Source organism: Ornithodoros turicata, chromosome 6 (assembly GCF_037126465.1).
Source record: "Ornithodoros turicata isolate Travis chromosome 6, ASM3712646v1, whole genome shotgun sequence".
Taxonomy (NCBI): Eukaryota; Metazoa; Arthropoda; class Arachnida; order Ixodida; family Argasidae; genus Ornithodoros; species Ornithodoros turicata.
Window position 1 is genome coordinate 64886832 of NC_088206.1, and position 14295 is coordinate 64901126.

Consider the following 14295-nt stretch of genomic DNA (forward strand, 5'->3'; position numbering starts at 1 on the left):
TTGGTTACCCAGCTCAAACCATGTCGCCAAGCATGGTTTACACTAACCATAGTCACGTGTACAGGACGGCGCAGAGTAAAGAAATATAGGTGTTTGAAAAGATGGCTAAGAAGCAACTGAGCCGGTGAAGTTGATGCGTAACGTAAAACCCTGAGACTAGGGAACACGAAGGGACAGACACAGACTTGGTGTTGTGTCTGCACCTTCGTGTTCCCTAGTCTTGGGGTTTTACATTATGCATAAAAGGTTTAATACACACACACACACACACAAGAATTTGTGGTACAAACCGTGAAGGATTGTAGTGGTAACTTCACTAATGTTGAATAAACACACTTGAACATACTTCAGTAACACAGAACGAACATGCTTGATCACACTTGAATAATGTAAAGTAGAATATAAAGGAACATTGAACAAAGTTATGATATCCACTATATACACTAGCAAGTAGCAAGCAGATTACAAAAAGTAGAAAACGTCGTTTGAAAACCATGAAATATCGTTAAAGCATGAGCATCAGAAACACTTCATGTGAAAACACAAAAATCCTTAAGGAACCAGTATCAGGAACCAGGAAACACATCTGGTTCATCGAATGCAAAATTCATGTTGAATATTATTATACTATGTGTACTTTTCAATGACTAAAAAGACAAAGCAACATCCTCTCCCTACTGAGTGGGAAGAATCACTGCCAACACCTGCCAACTCCACTTCAGGCACTGAAGAAAGCAAAAAAATTCATAATTCTAAAATGAAACCCTGCCGTTGATGAAAACGGTACAAACGACAGCACAGGTTCACCCGTTTTTACCCAGCTCTGGGGTTTTATCGGCTTTAAAATGAATTACCAACCTGCCAAGTTTTTAACTTTGTTCAATTGCATTGGCTTTGTAGTGGTGACCGCACAACAGTGTACCACATTTTGTAAAATGTCACAGTAGTATGTTGTAGTAAAGGTATCAGTATCACAGTAGTAGCCTAGCAGTCCCTTGAACCCCTTCTTTTGGAGTAACGCAATCAGCTGTAGGAGGGCCAATGCATGACTGCAAACACTTCCACTGCAACCAGCATGACACTGGCACTGGCATTTGGTGATCACGCCAGATGTTCGTACACTTATTCTGACGGTATACGGAGTGCCTGTTTTCTTTTGGCTTCTGTAGCATCGTCCCCTTGCATACAAAATGCCAGACGACCTGAAAGAAGCAAGCAATCGAATAAGTTAACATAGTTCATGACTCCTGAGTTCATGAGTATCGGAGTTCGGCAATGTGCAATGCATATGTATGTAGCCAAACATGTGTTCACAACAGGTGGTGGGAAAGTAGACGGTGCTGCTACGTAGGCTCTAGAGACAAAGTGCATAGTGTACAGACAGCCACCCACTGCATAACAAAAAGCAGAACTCCATTACAGTGCTGTGTGACCTTGGTGGACAGAAAAGTTATGAATAAATGATGACGCAAAGGAACGTCATTTTTACCTGTTCGCTTTGAGGTAAGAAATGTCTAGTTACAAGTCAGTTACCTGTGGCACATGTGCTCTTTCCTTTTAGTAAATTGTGCATTAGCGACGTGCAGCACGTCTTTCACACGTCCTGGTTACTTTGCGATCACAGTGTAGGTGTGCATCACTCCTCGAACGCAGCGCTCTAAGTTATGACACTGCAATCTTACTGTACCTGGCGTACATGCTGTTGGTTGCAATCGTTGCCGACTCGACGTATGACTCCGTCAGAAAGTTGTAGGCGCGTGCTGCATGCCGCTTGGAGCAGCGATGCTCGTCAAATGTCCACAGTTTCGTCCGTGATTGTGGGGAGAGCCGTCAAATCGTTCACCCATCCCGCAGTGGGGGTTGCTTAAGCCGACGGCAGCTGAAGCTGCCTCATAAGGTGCATCTTGTGGCGTTCCGCGTCACCTCCTTCACATTATAGACACTCCGGTAACAGGTACCGGATCGCACACAAGCGATGGCAGAAATGAAACTGCTTGGGAGTCTACAAAATGGCTGCGCAGCTGATCGCGATGGCGATACGACACGCTGTTTTGCATACCACCTATTCCTGCTGCGCTTCGTGCGGTATCGGTGGTCATATAGACAAGGTGCGGCAAAACATAAGCGTGCCGATTATCTCCTCATGTAAACACCGTCTTGCTAACCCTAAACACTGTCAGACGTAAAAAGTCTAAACGATACCCCTGATTGGCTTTCGAGTCCGGCTGCCGAAGCTGCAGAGCAGCACAGCAACAAAAAATTTTGATGTGAGAGCAGCAGAGGTTTTCTGCTGCTTGGCGGTGCCGCTGCTGTCGTGCTGCTGCCGCCCAATGTTATGAGACCGCTCGTGTCTCTGCAACTCGGCGGCGGCGCTGCTGTTGCTCTGCAGCTGCTGCTCAAATCGAAGCTATGGGACGTCGGCCCTAGTGTATAGGGACCGTGCGACACTAAAGGGGGCGCGCTGCTCTGTCGCGACAGCGCCGCCAGTGGCAGTCTTCGAAGTATCCGACACATGATACCACGCCGCCCGTTCCATGCATTCTCAGTAGAACCGTAGCTTGCGTGGCGAGCGCCGTAATTAGAAGGGCTAATTTTCGAACTGCGAATAATGTGGAACCTTTCTGGGGCGCGAACGAACAGAATGGAGACAAACTGCACAGAAGCAACCACCGTATTTATAATGTGTCTAACAGTTCGGCAGGAGAACAGCCACTCGCGTATGTCTGGTCAAAACACCTGTAAGTGATACGTCGAGAGGATGGTTATTTGACGCCTCACAAAATCCTGGCTTGCTAGCGAAGGCTATATACGTTTATTTCTATGATTCCAGCCACTTGTAATCTGTTTTTGACTGAGTCTTGTATTCCTTTCGTCCTCTTTGCACACACATAGCTTCGTCACTGAAATCTACATCGTGCGTCCGTTTTATCCATACAAATAATCACGTGAGGTCATAACTTATTGTCTAAACTTGTACTGCAGTTTTTCCAGTATCTTCGGATACAATAACGCTAAAGAGATCCTCAAAGAAGAAATTGTGTGAGTTTATACCTCGGCTACCGCCGTAGGCTTGCGGGACGACATCTGTGAAATGGTTGGTGCGTAATACTAAAACTAAACCTTTTGGACAACGTAGAACTTCCGTTCTCACTGTGAGACTCGTCAACCAGATTACCGGGAGCAATATCGGCTCTGGGCACTGGTGATGAAACACCTCAATCAGTATCACTATCCAGCGGCGTTTCACCGTCACGAAAGTGGCAACTGTATATCATTAATCATTTTGCAGGTCCTCATTCAGTTTCACTGAAACTAAAACAAAAGAAATAGAATATGTTGTGCACACCTCATGCAATGGCCGAACGCGCGTCACGAACGCTATTCGCTGCCAGTCTATAGTGCCCTCGGTGGTATTGGAAGCACAGAAATCACGAGAAATGAAACATCAGGTCCCTAATGAAGAGTTCTTTTAGGTGCTGGCACAGTTAGCGATGCAACAGTTCCAGTGTGGCAAAAAAGACATCCGCACTTCACATGTAAACAAAGCTGGCTACCCCGCGGCTATCACGCAAGGTACTTTCTCCGGAGGCCGCATCGCGGCGCCAGCAGTTTGTTGCACACTCCCTATTGCGCTGCGAACGCGAAGCAGACGACCTCGGAGACAACAACCTGCGCTACCCTTGCGTTCGTGTGCCTGGCTTACGTCACTATGGTGTTGCACTCTCAGGGATTTCCTTAGCTGCAGAGGGAGTACGACGCTTTAAAACTCGTTTATTCAACATGTCAGCTGTTTTCGGAGGAGAAACTTGGTCAAGTATATTGTTAAGCGGTGCCAAGCATTGCCGTATCGATCTGATACACACGTTTTCGGGTGCGAACGTCCCTTTAACACTGCGCATGATGGCCTATGTTGCTACTGAGCCATAAAAATACGAATCATCATGATCATCGGTTGATCTCTCCCTGTGTATCACATTGTAGCGAATAAGCAGACGTGAGAGGCAATTATTTGGCTCATCAGGAAACCTGGCCAAAGCAAGCTTCGACAAACAGAATGCATCCCAGACGTGTGACGCTAATTGTCATAAATGATGCATCTAAACGTCTGAACGCTAGAATAAAAAGGAGACTACCACCATATATTTTTATTTGTTATTTGTTACATGCAGTACTAAAGGTATCCTAAAACAGTAGGGCAGCAATCTAAAAAAAATATTTATCTATTCAATAGCCTGAGCCCTCAGAACCCTAGCGTCGCAATTTTCGTCCCAATTGCTCTGATAGTTTTCTAGACAACTAACATTAACAATTACCGGCAACACTGTGTCGAAGTGGTCACCAACTGTCCATTGCTCGTCAAGTATAGGGCGGAGAGCTACATTCCATACGGACAACACTGGCTCTAAAACGAAGGAAGCTGACTACAGGTCGGCTATGCAGCCGCCAGGACCAGCAAGTCAATCGGAAACATAGGGTACGTCAGAATAGTCTGAAATGCGGCACTGCATACCACACACCGGAAGCGCCGCCATAATAGTGCGTCATCCGAATTCTCCAGAGGTGCATTTTGGAAAGATTCCTCCGATGCAGACATCGCCGAGTGTTCTCTACACTTGCGCCGATTTGCGTAGGAGGGCGCGCTAGTCGAAAAATTTAGCAGACGGCAGTTTACGGCGGTTGTTTTGTTTGAACAAATGTCGGCATACCGTGAAGGCGAAATAGCGTGGAACAATTAGATTGGTAACTTTAGTATACGCATTAGCACTTAGAACAATTAACAATCAAAATTAACAAAACAATTAAGAAATACAAAACAAAATAACAAAAGAATTAAATAATTAGACACTGAAGTTAACAAAACAATAAGACAGTTAATTACACTACAATAAAATTAACAAAAAAAAAACCGCCATAGTTTGATCGGTGTCCATGTTGAACTAAGGGAAAGCCTTGTCGTCTGCTATTACGTCCGATTCCACTTTTCTAGCTCACCCTCGAACCGTGTTTCCGTATACCCTCGGAAACAGGTCGGTTTCGTTTTGTTCTCGGCTGCTACGAACCGTGGTTATGCTGCCGTGTTTGGCAGGTGTCGTGGGCATAAACTCTGCAGTTCTCGACTATCTGCAGTGTAGAGTGTATACGCGTTCGCAACTGTCCGGCACGCATAGCGTTCTCCGTGAAAAGCAGCGAGTGGCAACCCAGCGAGAGCAAGATTGCGGATATTATGGTTTTAGGAAAAGTTTCGTCTGTACGCCCTCTGGAGTCTGTTTATGAAATATACGTTGCAGACAAACAGCAGTAAATGGCGCGCGTTGCGGTGCTCAGAGTGCTCGTTCGAATACTTTAGCTCGAAGGCCCACGTATGACGGGATGTGTGACGCATCACTATTTGGACGCGCCCATAGATCACTGTCGCGTGACGAGGGATTATTTGCTACCAGATGTCGCCCCGAGACATTTCACCTCAATTTTGCTAGAGAACTAAAAACACTCTGCGTTCACTGTCACGTGTTTGTGACTTGTTGCAACAAACTGTTAAACTATACGCCTTCGACATAAACTGCTTGTTGTGCAGCTTCACTGTACACTTAAAATAATGATTACGTAACCGACATAATGTTAGTTTCTAAATAAGCAGTGCGTACGTGACCGGCGAAGCTTGGTGGAACCATTTTCGTTCATACTAGTAAGTAACGGCACAAGCAGATGGGTGCTTCGACTTTCAGTTCATTCCTCACACGTGAACGTGTCTTGATTATGGATGAAATGTTTCGGGATATGGCCCTGAAATTTGGGCGTAATATAATGCGTGGGAATACTCCGGTGGAATATTTATTCCACTTCAAGGTGAACCTATTTACGACAGATGGCGCTGCCTCAATGGCTACATCACATTGCACCACAACTTGGCACTCTTTTTAGACGTAGGACGCGTCAGTAGAACACGGTTCAGGAACACCTTCTTTGAAAATACGGTACGCGGTATTGTGGTTACGTACGCGGGCATGCATACAGTGAGATAGTATGCTTGCGTAACACGATTTTAGATCTGTAAACAAGGGGATCCACGATACAGCAGGCTACGTCAGAGAGATTCGCTCTTCTTTTTTGTTTGTTTGTTTGTGTGTGTGTGTGTGTTTTCTTCATTGTATAACATATCATCCGTAAACCTTGAATAAGGTCTGTTGCAGCACGTGCATGATCTGCCCGCTGGATAAAATTACACGATTTTCGGTTATACTGCCTCAAACGTAATGGGTTTTGAACTATTTTTTTTCTCATAAATACGCCAGAAAAAGCCTGCCCTCACAATTTCTGCAACAATGGATAGCACGTGACACCCTTTTCCCTCTTTTGGAATTTTCGGCCTACACTGATAAGTACCGACTACAGCTACTTATGGATATTATTAACGAAGACATTTTCGAACCGGGAAGACTCCGAGATCGACAAGCAGTTGAGGGTCGATCTGAGCGCCCTGTATGCAGAGTTCTACAGGTTACCCGAAAAAGGAAATTGATTACCGTTATTATTTCTCTGGTGACGGAAGTATTTTTTTTTTTACCGTTACAAACTACTCGGCTAAAATTGTCATCAGTTAACGGCCAAAAAAGTAACGTGTTACTTTGTTCGTTACTTTCGGTGACTAAAAGTCATATGGCTAATTAGAGCTCGTGAAATTGCACATACCTTGAGTCGCTTTCTGAGGTTGGAGTTCGTCGCCTTTGAACGGGATAGGAGTTTTTGTTTATGTAAACGCGTTGCATGTAACAACAGATCGTTTTTTTCTCTCGCACGGTATGTTGATCCTATGGCGTGGAGTACAAGGTACATTCACTCTGCGAGACTTTAATTTTGTGGACACAGTTTTTGTGAAATTTGGAAGAAATATGTCATCGTGAAAATTACTCAGAGTTGTTGGGGGGGGGGGGGGATGCTCGTTTGACCACAGTGCGTACATCTTTACTGCAAGCTGGCTTCTGCAGTACAGAAAACTATGACCCAATGAGACCCAAAATGTATCCTTTCTGCCACATTTCACCTGGAATTTCAGATTTTAAAATAGTAAGCAATTATTACACCCCATGTTTTTGAAGGGGCATTGAATCGAGAAAGGTCAGACCCAAAGTGTTATGTTTTGGGACAAGTCCCATAATTGGGGGGGGGGGGGGTTCCATTCCAGTCTGGAAATCAGTGAACCAGACGCCGCAAAAGTTATCGGGATCTGTGAGTAGGGTGGTGCAATCTTTGTCTATAGTGTCTTTCTTGCCACATTAGCAACTGATATCTCGTCCTGAACTTCGGGGAGGGGAGGTGTTGCCGCTTCTGAACCGTCTTCAGCTTAAGGTCTTACTTGGCATTGAAATGGCATTCCTTGTTTTTATGCCCTGTGTATTCTCTGTCATCCATCTGAATCATAATCTGCACGTCATATGTGATTTATTTGTGTATGAAAATACTGGATGCTTTGTTTTGTCTCATCATGCAACTGAGACCATTGGGGAAATAGAACACCAACGATGTCTTGCTGTGAAATATCGAGTTATTGCGTTAGTAATAAAGCACAGCCACAACAACATACGCTTCAGCAAAAATTGTTAATATTCATTTGCAAAAAAGACGCATTCGCAACCTGACGCATCAGGTCTCAGAGACACTTTGTGAGATTGGTGTGTTGTGTATGGCACCAAGGGAGATATATAGATTTTATGTGTGTTATATGCAATTCCACTGTCGCCCATACAAGACATATATGTGTGTCATATTCCTCCATATGTGTATGTTGTCCCATACGAAGTCGTATGGCACCCATGTTGCTGCCATATGAATGATGGATGAAAAAGATATGTGGTATGGGGTCCTATATAACTTCATACGAGGCCCGTATAAGTGTCATGTTGACCTCGTTTGACTTTGTATGGTACCCATATGAACGCCATATTGGCTCCATAAGACTTCGTACGGGGGCCATATGTATGCGCATGGGGTCATATATGCATACGGGATCCATACAACCTGATATAGGACCCATATCAATCTCATACGGGATTCTTCAATAGGGACAGTACACGGCCAATATGGAGTTGGCTAGATCTTGTAGGTAACAGTTATGGACTTTCTTGCGCGTCTGGCACGTATTGATCTATCCATGGTCTGTATCTCGACAGTCTAGTATAGACGCCGGGTTTGCCGCTTTTTTTACATCCTTCACCCTGGCCCCAGCTCACGATGCCCACTTGGGTCCAGATATATTGGTCTTTGGTAACACCTTGCATCAATGGTCCACCACTGTCACCCTTGCAGGTGTCACCTGGAAGTATAACCACAGTTGCACTTCGCTCTTGTCATGTACAATAATAATAATAATTGGTGGCTTTATATCGCCAGACAACTATGTGAATGTATGTACGTGTGTGATAGAAATATGCCTGCATCACGTCGTATAATCTACCTACGAAAACGGTATTTATGCTGCTCTCGTTGCTTTTTTATGAAAAACAAATGCATCGATTAGAAACAAACACCGTCTGTTATGATGCTGCAGAAATATATCATTATGTTGCCGTGTCGAAAGGTACCTGATGTACGAACTATACATAGACTATGCCTGGAGTGTGAGACTGTACGCGAATAGCGACAATATATATACAGTCAAACTCCTTTATAGCGAACACCTTTATAACGAAAATACCACTACAGCAAATTTTTTTGCGGTCCCGCTGGAGCCCTATAGGTTCAATAATGGACATCCTTTTTAACGAAAATACCTTTACTTCGATTTTTTTTTTTTTTTGCTGTCCCCTGAGTTTCGTTGTAAAGGAGTTTGACTGTATATATATATTTTTTTTTGTTTTGAATGCAAGAAGCTCTAGATAGTGTTCGTTCGTTCAGCATACCAGAAGAATGCTGTCCGTGATCGCCCTGCTCGTGTTTATAGCTGTCACACACTCTGTGTTTTGGTATAACGCTAACCTTCGGTTGGATTTGAACGAATTAGGAAAGCCGGCGGAATGAAAACTGACGTACCTTCCCCGTAGCCACCAGCGCACATCATGTTGTCCGTATATGAGTACTTCCCATGTGCAGAGGTACAAGTCGCGTCATCGTGGATGGTGACCTTGACTTGCTGTAATTTTTGCACAGTGTACCAGTAGGTGCCGGTTTTTCCCCAACCAATAACAAACGCATGTTTCTTCGTGGGGTAGAAATGGCTGTTGCACCGAAGTTTCTCTGCAAAACGAAGTAAGTATAAGGGATGTAGGCGAGGGAGCGGTAATACGCTACGCAATTAGGTCATTTGTGTGTCGCGCGCTTCGGTTTTCCTCCATCCCCTATTGCCCGTGGAGCATCGGTCCATTTCAACCATGTTAAGGTGAGGGGCATCTGGTTTCCCCTGTGGACCATGACGAATACTCCATTATCGCTGCTTTGCGATTGGACGGTACACCTCGACACATGGTGGGTGGTGGTGGTACTGGTGAAAGGGCTTGCCGTTCACGGCCTCACAGAGGTGGGCAACGTCACGACAGATGCCCTGGGGGAAGGTGCGTCCTGGGCCGACTTCCAAGGGAACGGTGCCGACAGTTGGCGCAGCGTAATCTTTAACGACATGAACGTCTTATCGGGATCCCGCCACGCACTGATCAAAACATCGCCAGCAAAGATTGAATAGCAACAGCAGGTGGGTCTCCCCGCCCATGGAAGAATGAAACACAGGAGCGGCCCTCCCAACTTTTTGACAATTGGGACGGGCGTGCCAGCCTTTGCATTTCATTCTGGGATGCTCCTGTCTACCATGTGACCGCTCACGTGACCCCAAGAGCATGCGCAAGCCAGCTCCCAAAGCAGACGACGGGAGTCATGACATCATATTGCAGATATGTGCATTGTGATGAATGCCTCTCGTCCAGTTTTATTTGTGTGTGTTCGGAGGTTTACTCTTGATTTACCCTTCTACTACAAGACCAGTCACGGTCTGCAGGACAAGCACGCAGGACTAGAAACATCGTTCGTGGCAGCGACGTTTGTGTGACGACGTGGCCACGTTTGTGTGTTTGCTGCTGGTGTGGTAAAGCATGCCATTAATCAATCTTGTACAGCAATGGATGGAATCAAATGAGTCTGCAGTTGTAGCACAGCGCCAGCTTGCCAAACGAACGATTCAAGATGACTCTCTCGCAGACAGGGGTACAAAACAACCGATCAAATGTACGTACTTACGAATGAAACGTTATTACCGTGATAGAGCTACCTTCTGTTGAACGACAGCTGCAACCGCGGCAAGAACACGTTAACACAACGTTGTTTCCGCAATGGTGCTCACATTTTACGAGTAAATGACTGTGGAAAAGCATGGAAAGCAGTGCAAGGAACAAAGCATTGCTAAACCGAAACTTTAGAGACGATCACGTGGTGGACAGGAAGTAATGGCGGTTTTGACAGGAGTGACCGCCAGAGGGGTCCCACGGAAATCTGTTCGAAACGACCGCTCCTGTGTTTCTTTCCTCCATGTCCCCGCTCGCCAGCTCCACGAGAGCAATGACGAACCCAACCGAGAGGTGGCGAAAGTTCGCTAGGCGCGAGGTCTCAAACCCAGGAGCATTCGTTACGCGGCGTTGGCAAGGTATATAAACTGGTAGCGAAAACAAGCGAAGATACCAAATCAGAGCCATTGGCAAAGCTACCAGCAGGAGGTGCGAGCGATCCTGGGTGTTGGTCACTGATGTCTATAGTATAGACTGGATCGCGCATAGGGTGCTGGACAGCGGGTCACCGACCGCCATATTGGTGGGCCCAACGCATCCTGTCGTCTGCATTTAGTTCAGGCGGGGCTGCCCGCATTTTTTAAAATTTCCTTTAAATTAAAGGGCATGTCATGCCAGTTTGTTGTAGCTTTGAGTACACTTCACACGGACACAGGAAGAGGGATAATTTTTTCACAGGTAAGCTCTTTACTTCGAGGAAAGATCTGTTTATTGGTATCGCATGCATCTGACAACTCGGAGTTGCTTGCATTGCTACTTCGCTAATACCATTACGTACTAAGAAAGTGTGTGTGGCTGCTCCTATAAATCTCGAAACTATATATTTCTATAAACAATGCGCTATACAGGTTGTCCTCATAGTCTCTCAGCTGTGCCTAAGAAGCGGATGCAGAACCTGCGCAAGTATGCCAATTTGTCCCACTGTTCTTTTAGTTTGTGAGGTACGGTGGAAGTAAATAAACTACTGTGTTAACCTCGTATGTGCAGTCGCTCCTAGAGCGTGTGTGACAAGTCACGCACATAGTCACGCAGACAATACACTGACAGCTGAACAACTGCAACACACCCGTGACAATAAAGTTATTTTAAGATTAGGAATGGGGAGTTTCATCGCCAGGGGGCTATACTCCACCCCATTGCTGGTGGTGATGTGGTGAATAAAATAATGAGCACCTTCAGTTGTAGAACACACACAGAGACACTCGTACAACATAATACTACAATGGAAAAAGTCAAACGAGAACCATACAACACCAAACCACAGAATAACGAACGAGAACCGCGGAACACCGCACGAAAATCGAACAACAAAACGAAAACAAACAAAAAATATAAAAACGGAAGTACCTTACAATTACAAACAGCGTGAAACCTTTCTGAGCAAAAAGAATGAATTTTATAGGTAGACATTCACCGAATTCACTTCAATGCGTACGCTCCCCGTGCACGACACTTACGACCCCCTATTCGGAATACAGGCAGCGGATAAAAAAAAGAAGGCAATTACCATTAAAAACTACAGGAACACGGCTGAGGCACGTTTGGAATACATCAGCACACTGATTCCTACGAAAGATGCGTGTTAATCAGCAATGGGGAGCGTTTAAAGCGCAATAAATACCCCAAATCAAATCGCTTCCCGTTGTTTCCTATGGGAGCAGCCGGCGCCAGTGGGCCCTCCAACATGGCGGCCGGTTGCCGCACCTCTCTCCACGAGCCCCTCTCCTATGCACTATCCAGCCGTTATACACAGAGATCAGTGGTGTTGGTAGTAGAGGAACGATCGTAAACAGGACATGGCTTGTGTGTGTACTGATAGATTATTCATAATTTCAGTGTAGGAAAAACTTTCTGTTGCCCCACTCGTGCACATATACGAAACCATTACCACCCAAGTACATTTCCGTGTCTTGCTCCCTTTGCCCATGTGTCACAGTGGGTGTTTATCCGTGCATCTCTGTATTCGTGCCGTGTGCCCGTGCGTTCTGATACTGGGTTGGTACACTTTTTGAGTTAGACAGGAATCGACGTTCACATCTCGCAGCTGTAGACCAAGAATCACATGTCTGAACGAACGAAGAATCACATGTATGTCACAGATAAACACAAATGCGTCCGCTGTTGTCGGCACCGCGAAAAAAAAAAAAAAATCGTCATGGGACGAGCGGCCATGATAGCGTGAGTGCTAGCAGGAATCAGCTGTGCACCAACGATGCCATGTTTTGTTGCATATAATAATGCACCAATGCACCAATAATAGCCACTCACGGAATAAACGCAAACTTCTAATCACTACGTGTACGTATAGCTCTAGGTGAGAAATGGACCTTAAGTGAACCTTCCAAATTTCTATGTGGTACATCACGATGCCCTTCAGTCTGGAATTGTGTAAATCTGTGATAACTCTATCTAGTTCGAATTTATATGTTTAATTAAACCAGATATGATTTATTTTTCTGTATTCTCTTCTGGTGCTGTTGCCTGGGCGAGGAAAAGGGAATACAACGCAAACAAAATGCGGGAATGGAAACGTGCCATGGCTAATTATGCACTACTTATTATTCATAGTGCTGACGTCATCTCTGACGTCATTTATTTACAATCGTAGTAGTCCGCGCCACGGCTGGATGGCGCTGACCGTCTCTATCATGGCGTCATTCTGAAGAGACACGGGCCTATGGGAGTCGCGCTACCTGTTTAGATATACCTTGGCGCTGGCGTACTTGCAGGTCATGCGTTCCCGCGCTACTGTTATGTGTGGCCGGCCCTGTACGATGACAGAGATTTCAACATCGTTCAGCACTTTCCGAAACATCCTGGAACCGCCACAAGCTCAAGAGATAGTACAACTCTACCGTCGTCATATCTCGTCCGCCGAGCCATTGAGCGGAAAAGTCGACTCCATGCCCATTTCAACCCTGGCTCGCCCGCGTGTCCTTGCTTGTTCACGATGCACAGCCAGCGCTGTCTGTCGCGCATGCGCGGTTTTGTTTGGTTCGCTTTGATTGCTGTAACGGACGTCTCTCGTCGCCGCATGCAGTTCGCATAATTTCGAGCGTTCCACTAAGCCTGCAGCGTATAGTGGCTTTGTATTGTTGTTCCCACTTGATGTTGTCGTTCTAGCAACCCGTATGACATTGCAACTGTCCCTGAGTAGAGGCATTTCTTATATCCACCAGCGGACCAGTCAGTCTCGTGTGAAATGTCAGAGTGAAGACGCGGATCTGAAGTCAAATCGCTCTACGCCTTCAGGATTTTTGCCATTTCAGGTGTGTAATTAATATAACTGTGAAGTAATATGCTCGACTGCGCAATTCTCATTGTATGTTTTACTCTATTTGCAGGCGATCTGGACAACGGCAGGGAGACAGAACGCCGGATGAAACCGTTAGCGACTGTATGCTTTGTGCAAACGGTATGTTATGTCTCTACACGACTCTACATGGGTGTCCTGCCATCGTGTTTTCTGGAATGATATATCTTGCAAGTTGAGCGCATATGACGCAGCGGCCTCCAGCAAGAGAGACGCAAGCATCGTATTCAATGTGGCGGAGACTCCTGCTTCTCATGACAAGGTTACTAGTGCTTTTGCGGAAGACAGACAAGTTGGACCGGAAACGAGCACCTAGGTGTGCTCATTTTTGTTTTTTGTTCACCGTTCGATCATTACCAGTTTTGTGCCCCAGTGAATTCTACGCTGAGGTGTGTTAATGATAAATGGATATGGTTTGAGAGGTACGTACTCGTGAGTGGTGAATAAAGTGATTTGTTGCTACTATCTACTGTTTTGTGTGGGTTCTTGCGGTTACTCATGCATCTACCGCAGACATGATTATACGTATACATACAGACACTATATGTTTTACTGTATACAGCCAGTTTAGAAGTTGGGGCTAACATGCATATAGTTTCTAAACAATATGCATTTTGGCTACCTAATTTGTAACCACTCCCGCGCCCATTTCTTGGAAGAACCATTCAAAACCTAGATAGAAGCTGTATACATGATTTATCGACCTTTGACCCAGCA

The 14295-nt window shown here is 45.5% G+C and overlaps 1 protein-coding gene across 1 annotated transcript in view; it reads right to left on the reverse strand.

Annotated features, from left to right (window-relative positions):
- Window positions 1-7579: 7579 nt before the first annotated feature.
- Window positions 7580-14295, reverse strand: part of LOC135397053 (complement factor B-like) — a 62529-nt gene continuing 55813 nt past the window's right edge. The window contains exons 19-20 of the mRNA XM_064628383.1: window positions 9028-9231; window positions 7580-8311 (exon numbers count right to left, since the gene is read on the reverse strand). Coding sequence (XP_064484453.1) covers window positions 8109-8311; window positions 9028-9231 — 407 coding nt within the window. The 3' untranslated portion in view covers window positions 7580-8108. The remainder of the gene's footprint in view (window positions 8312-9027; window positions 9232-14295) is intronic.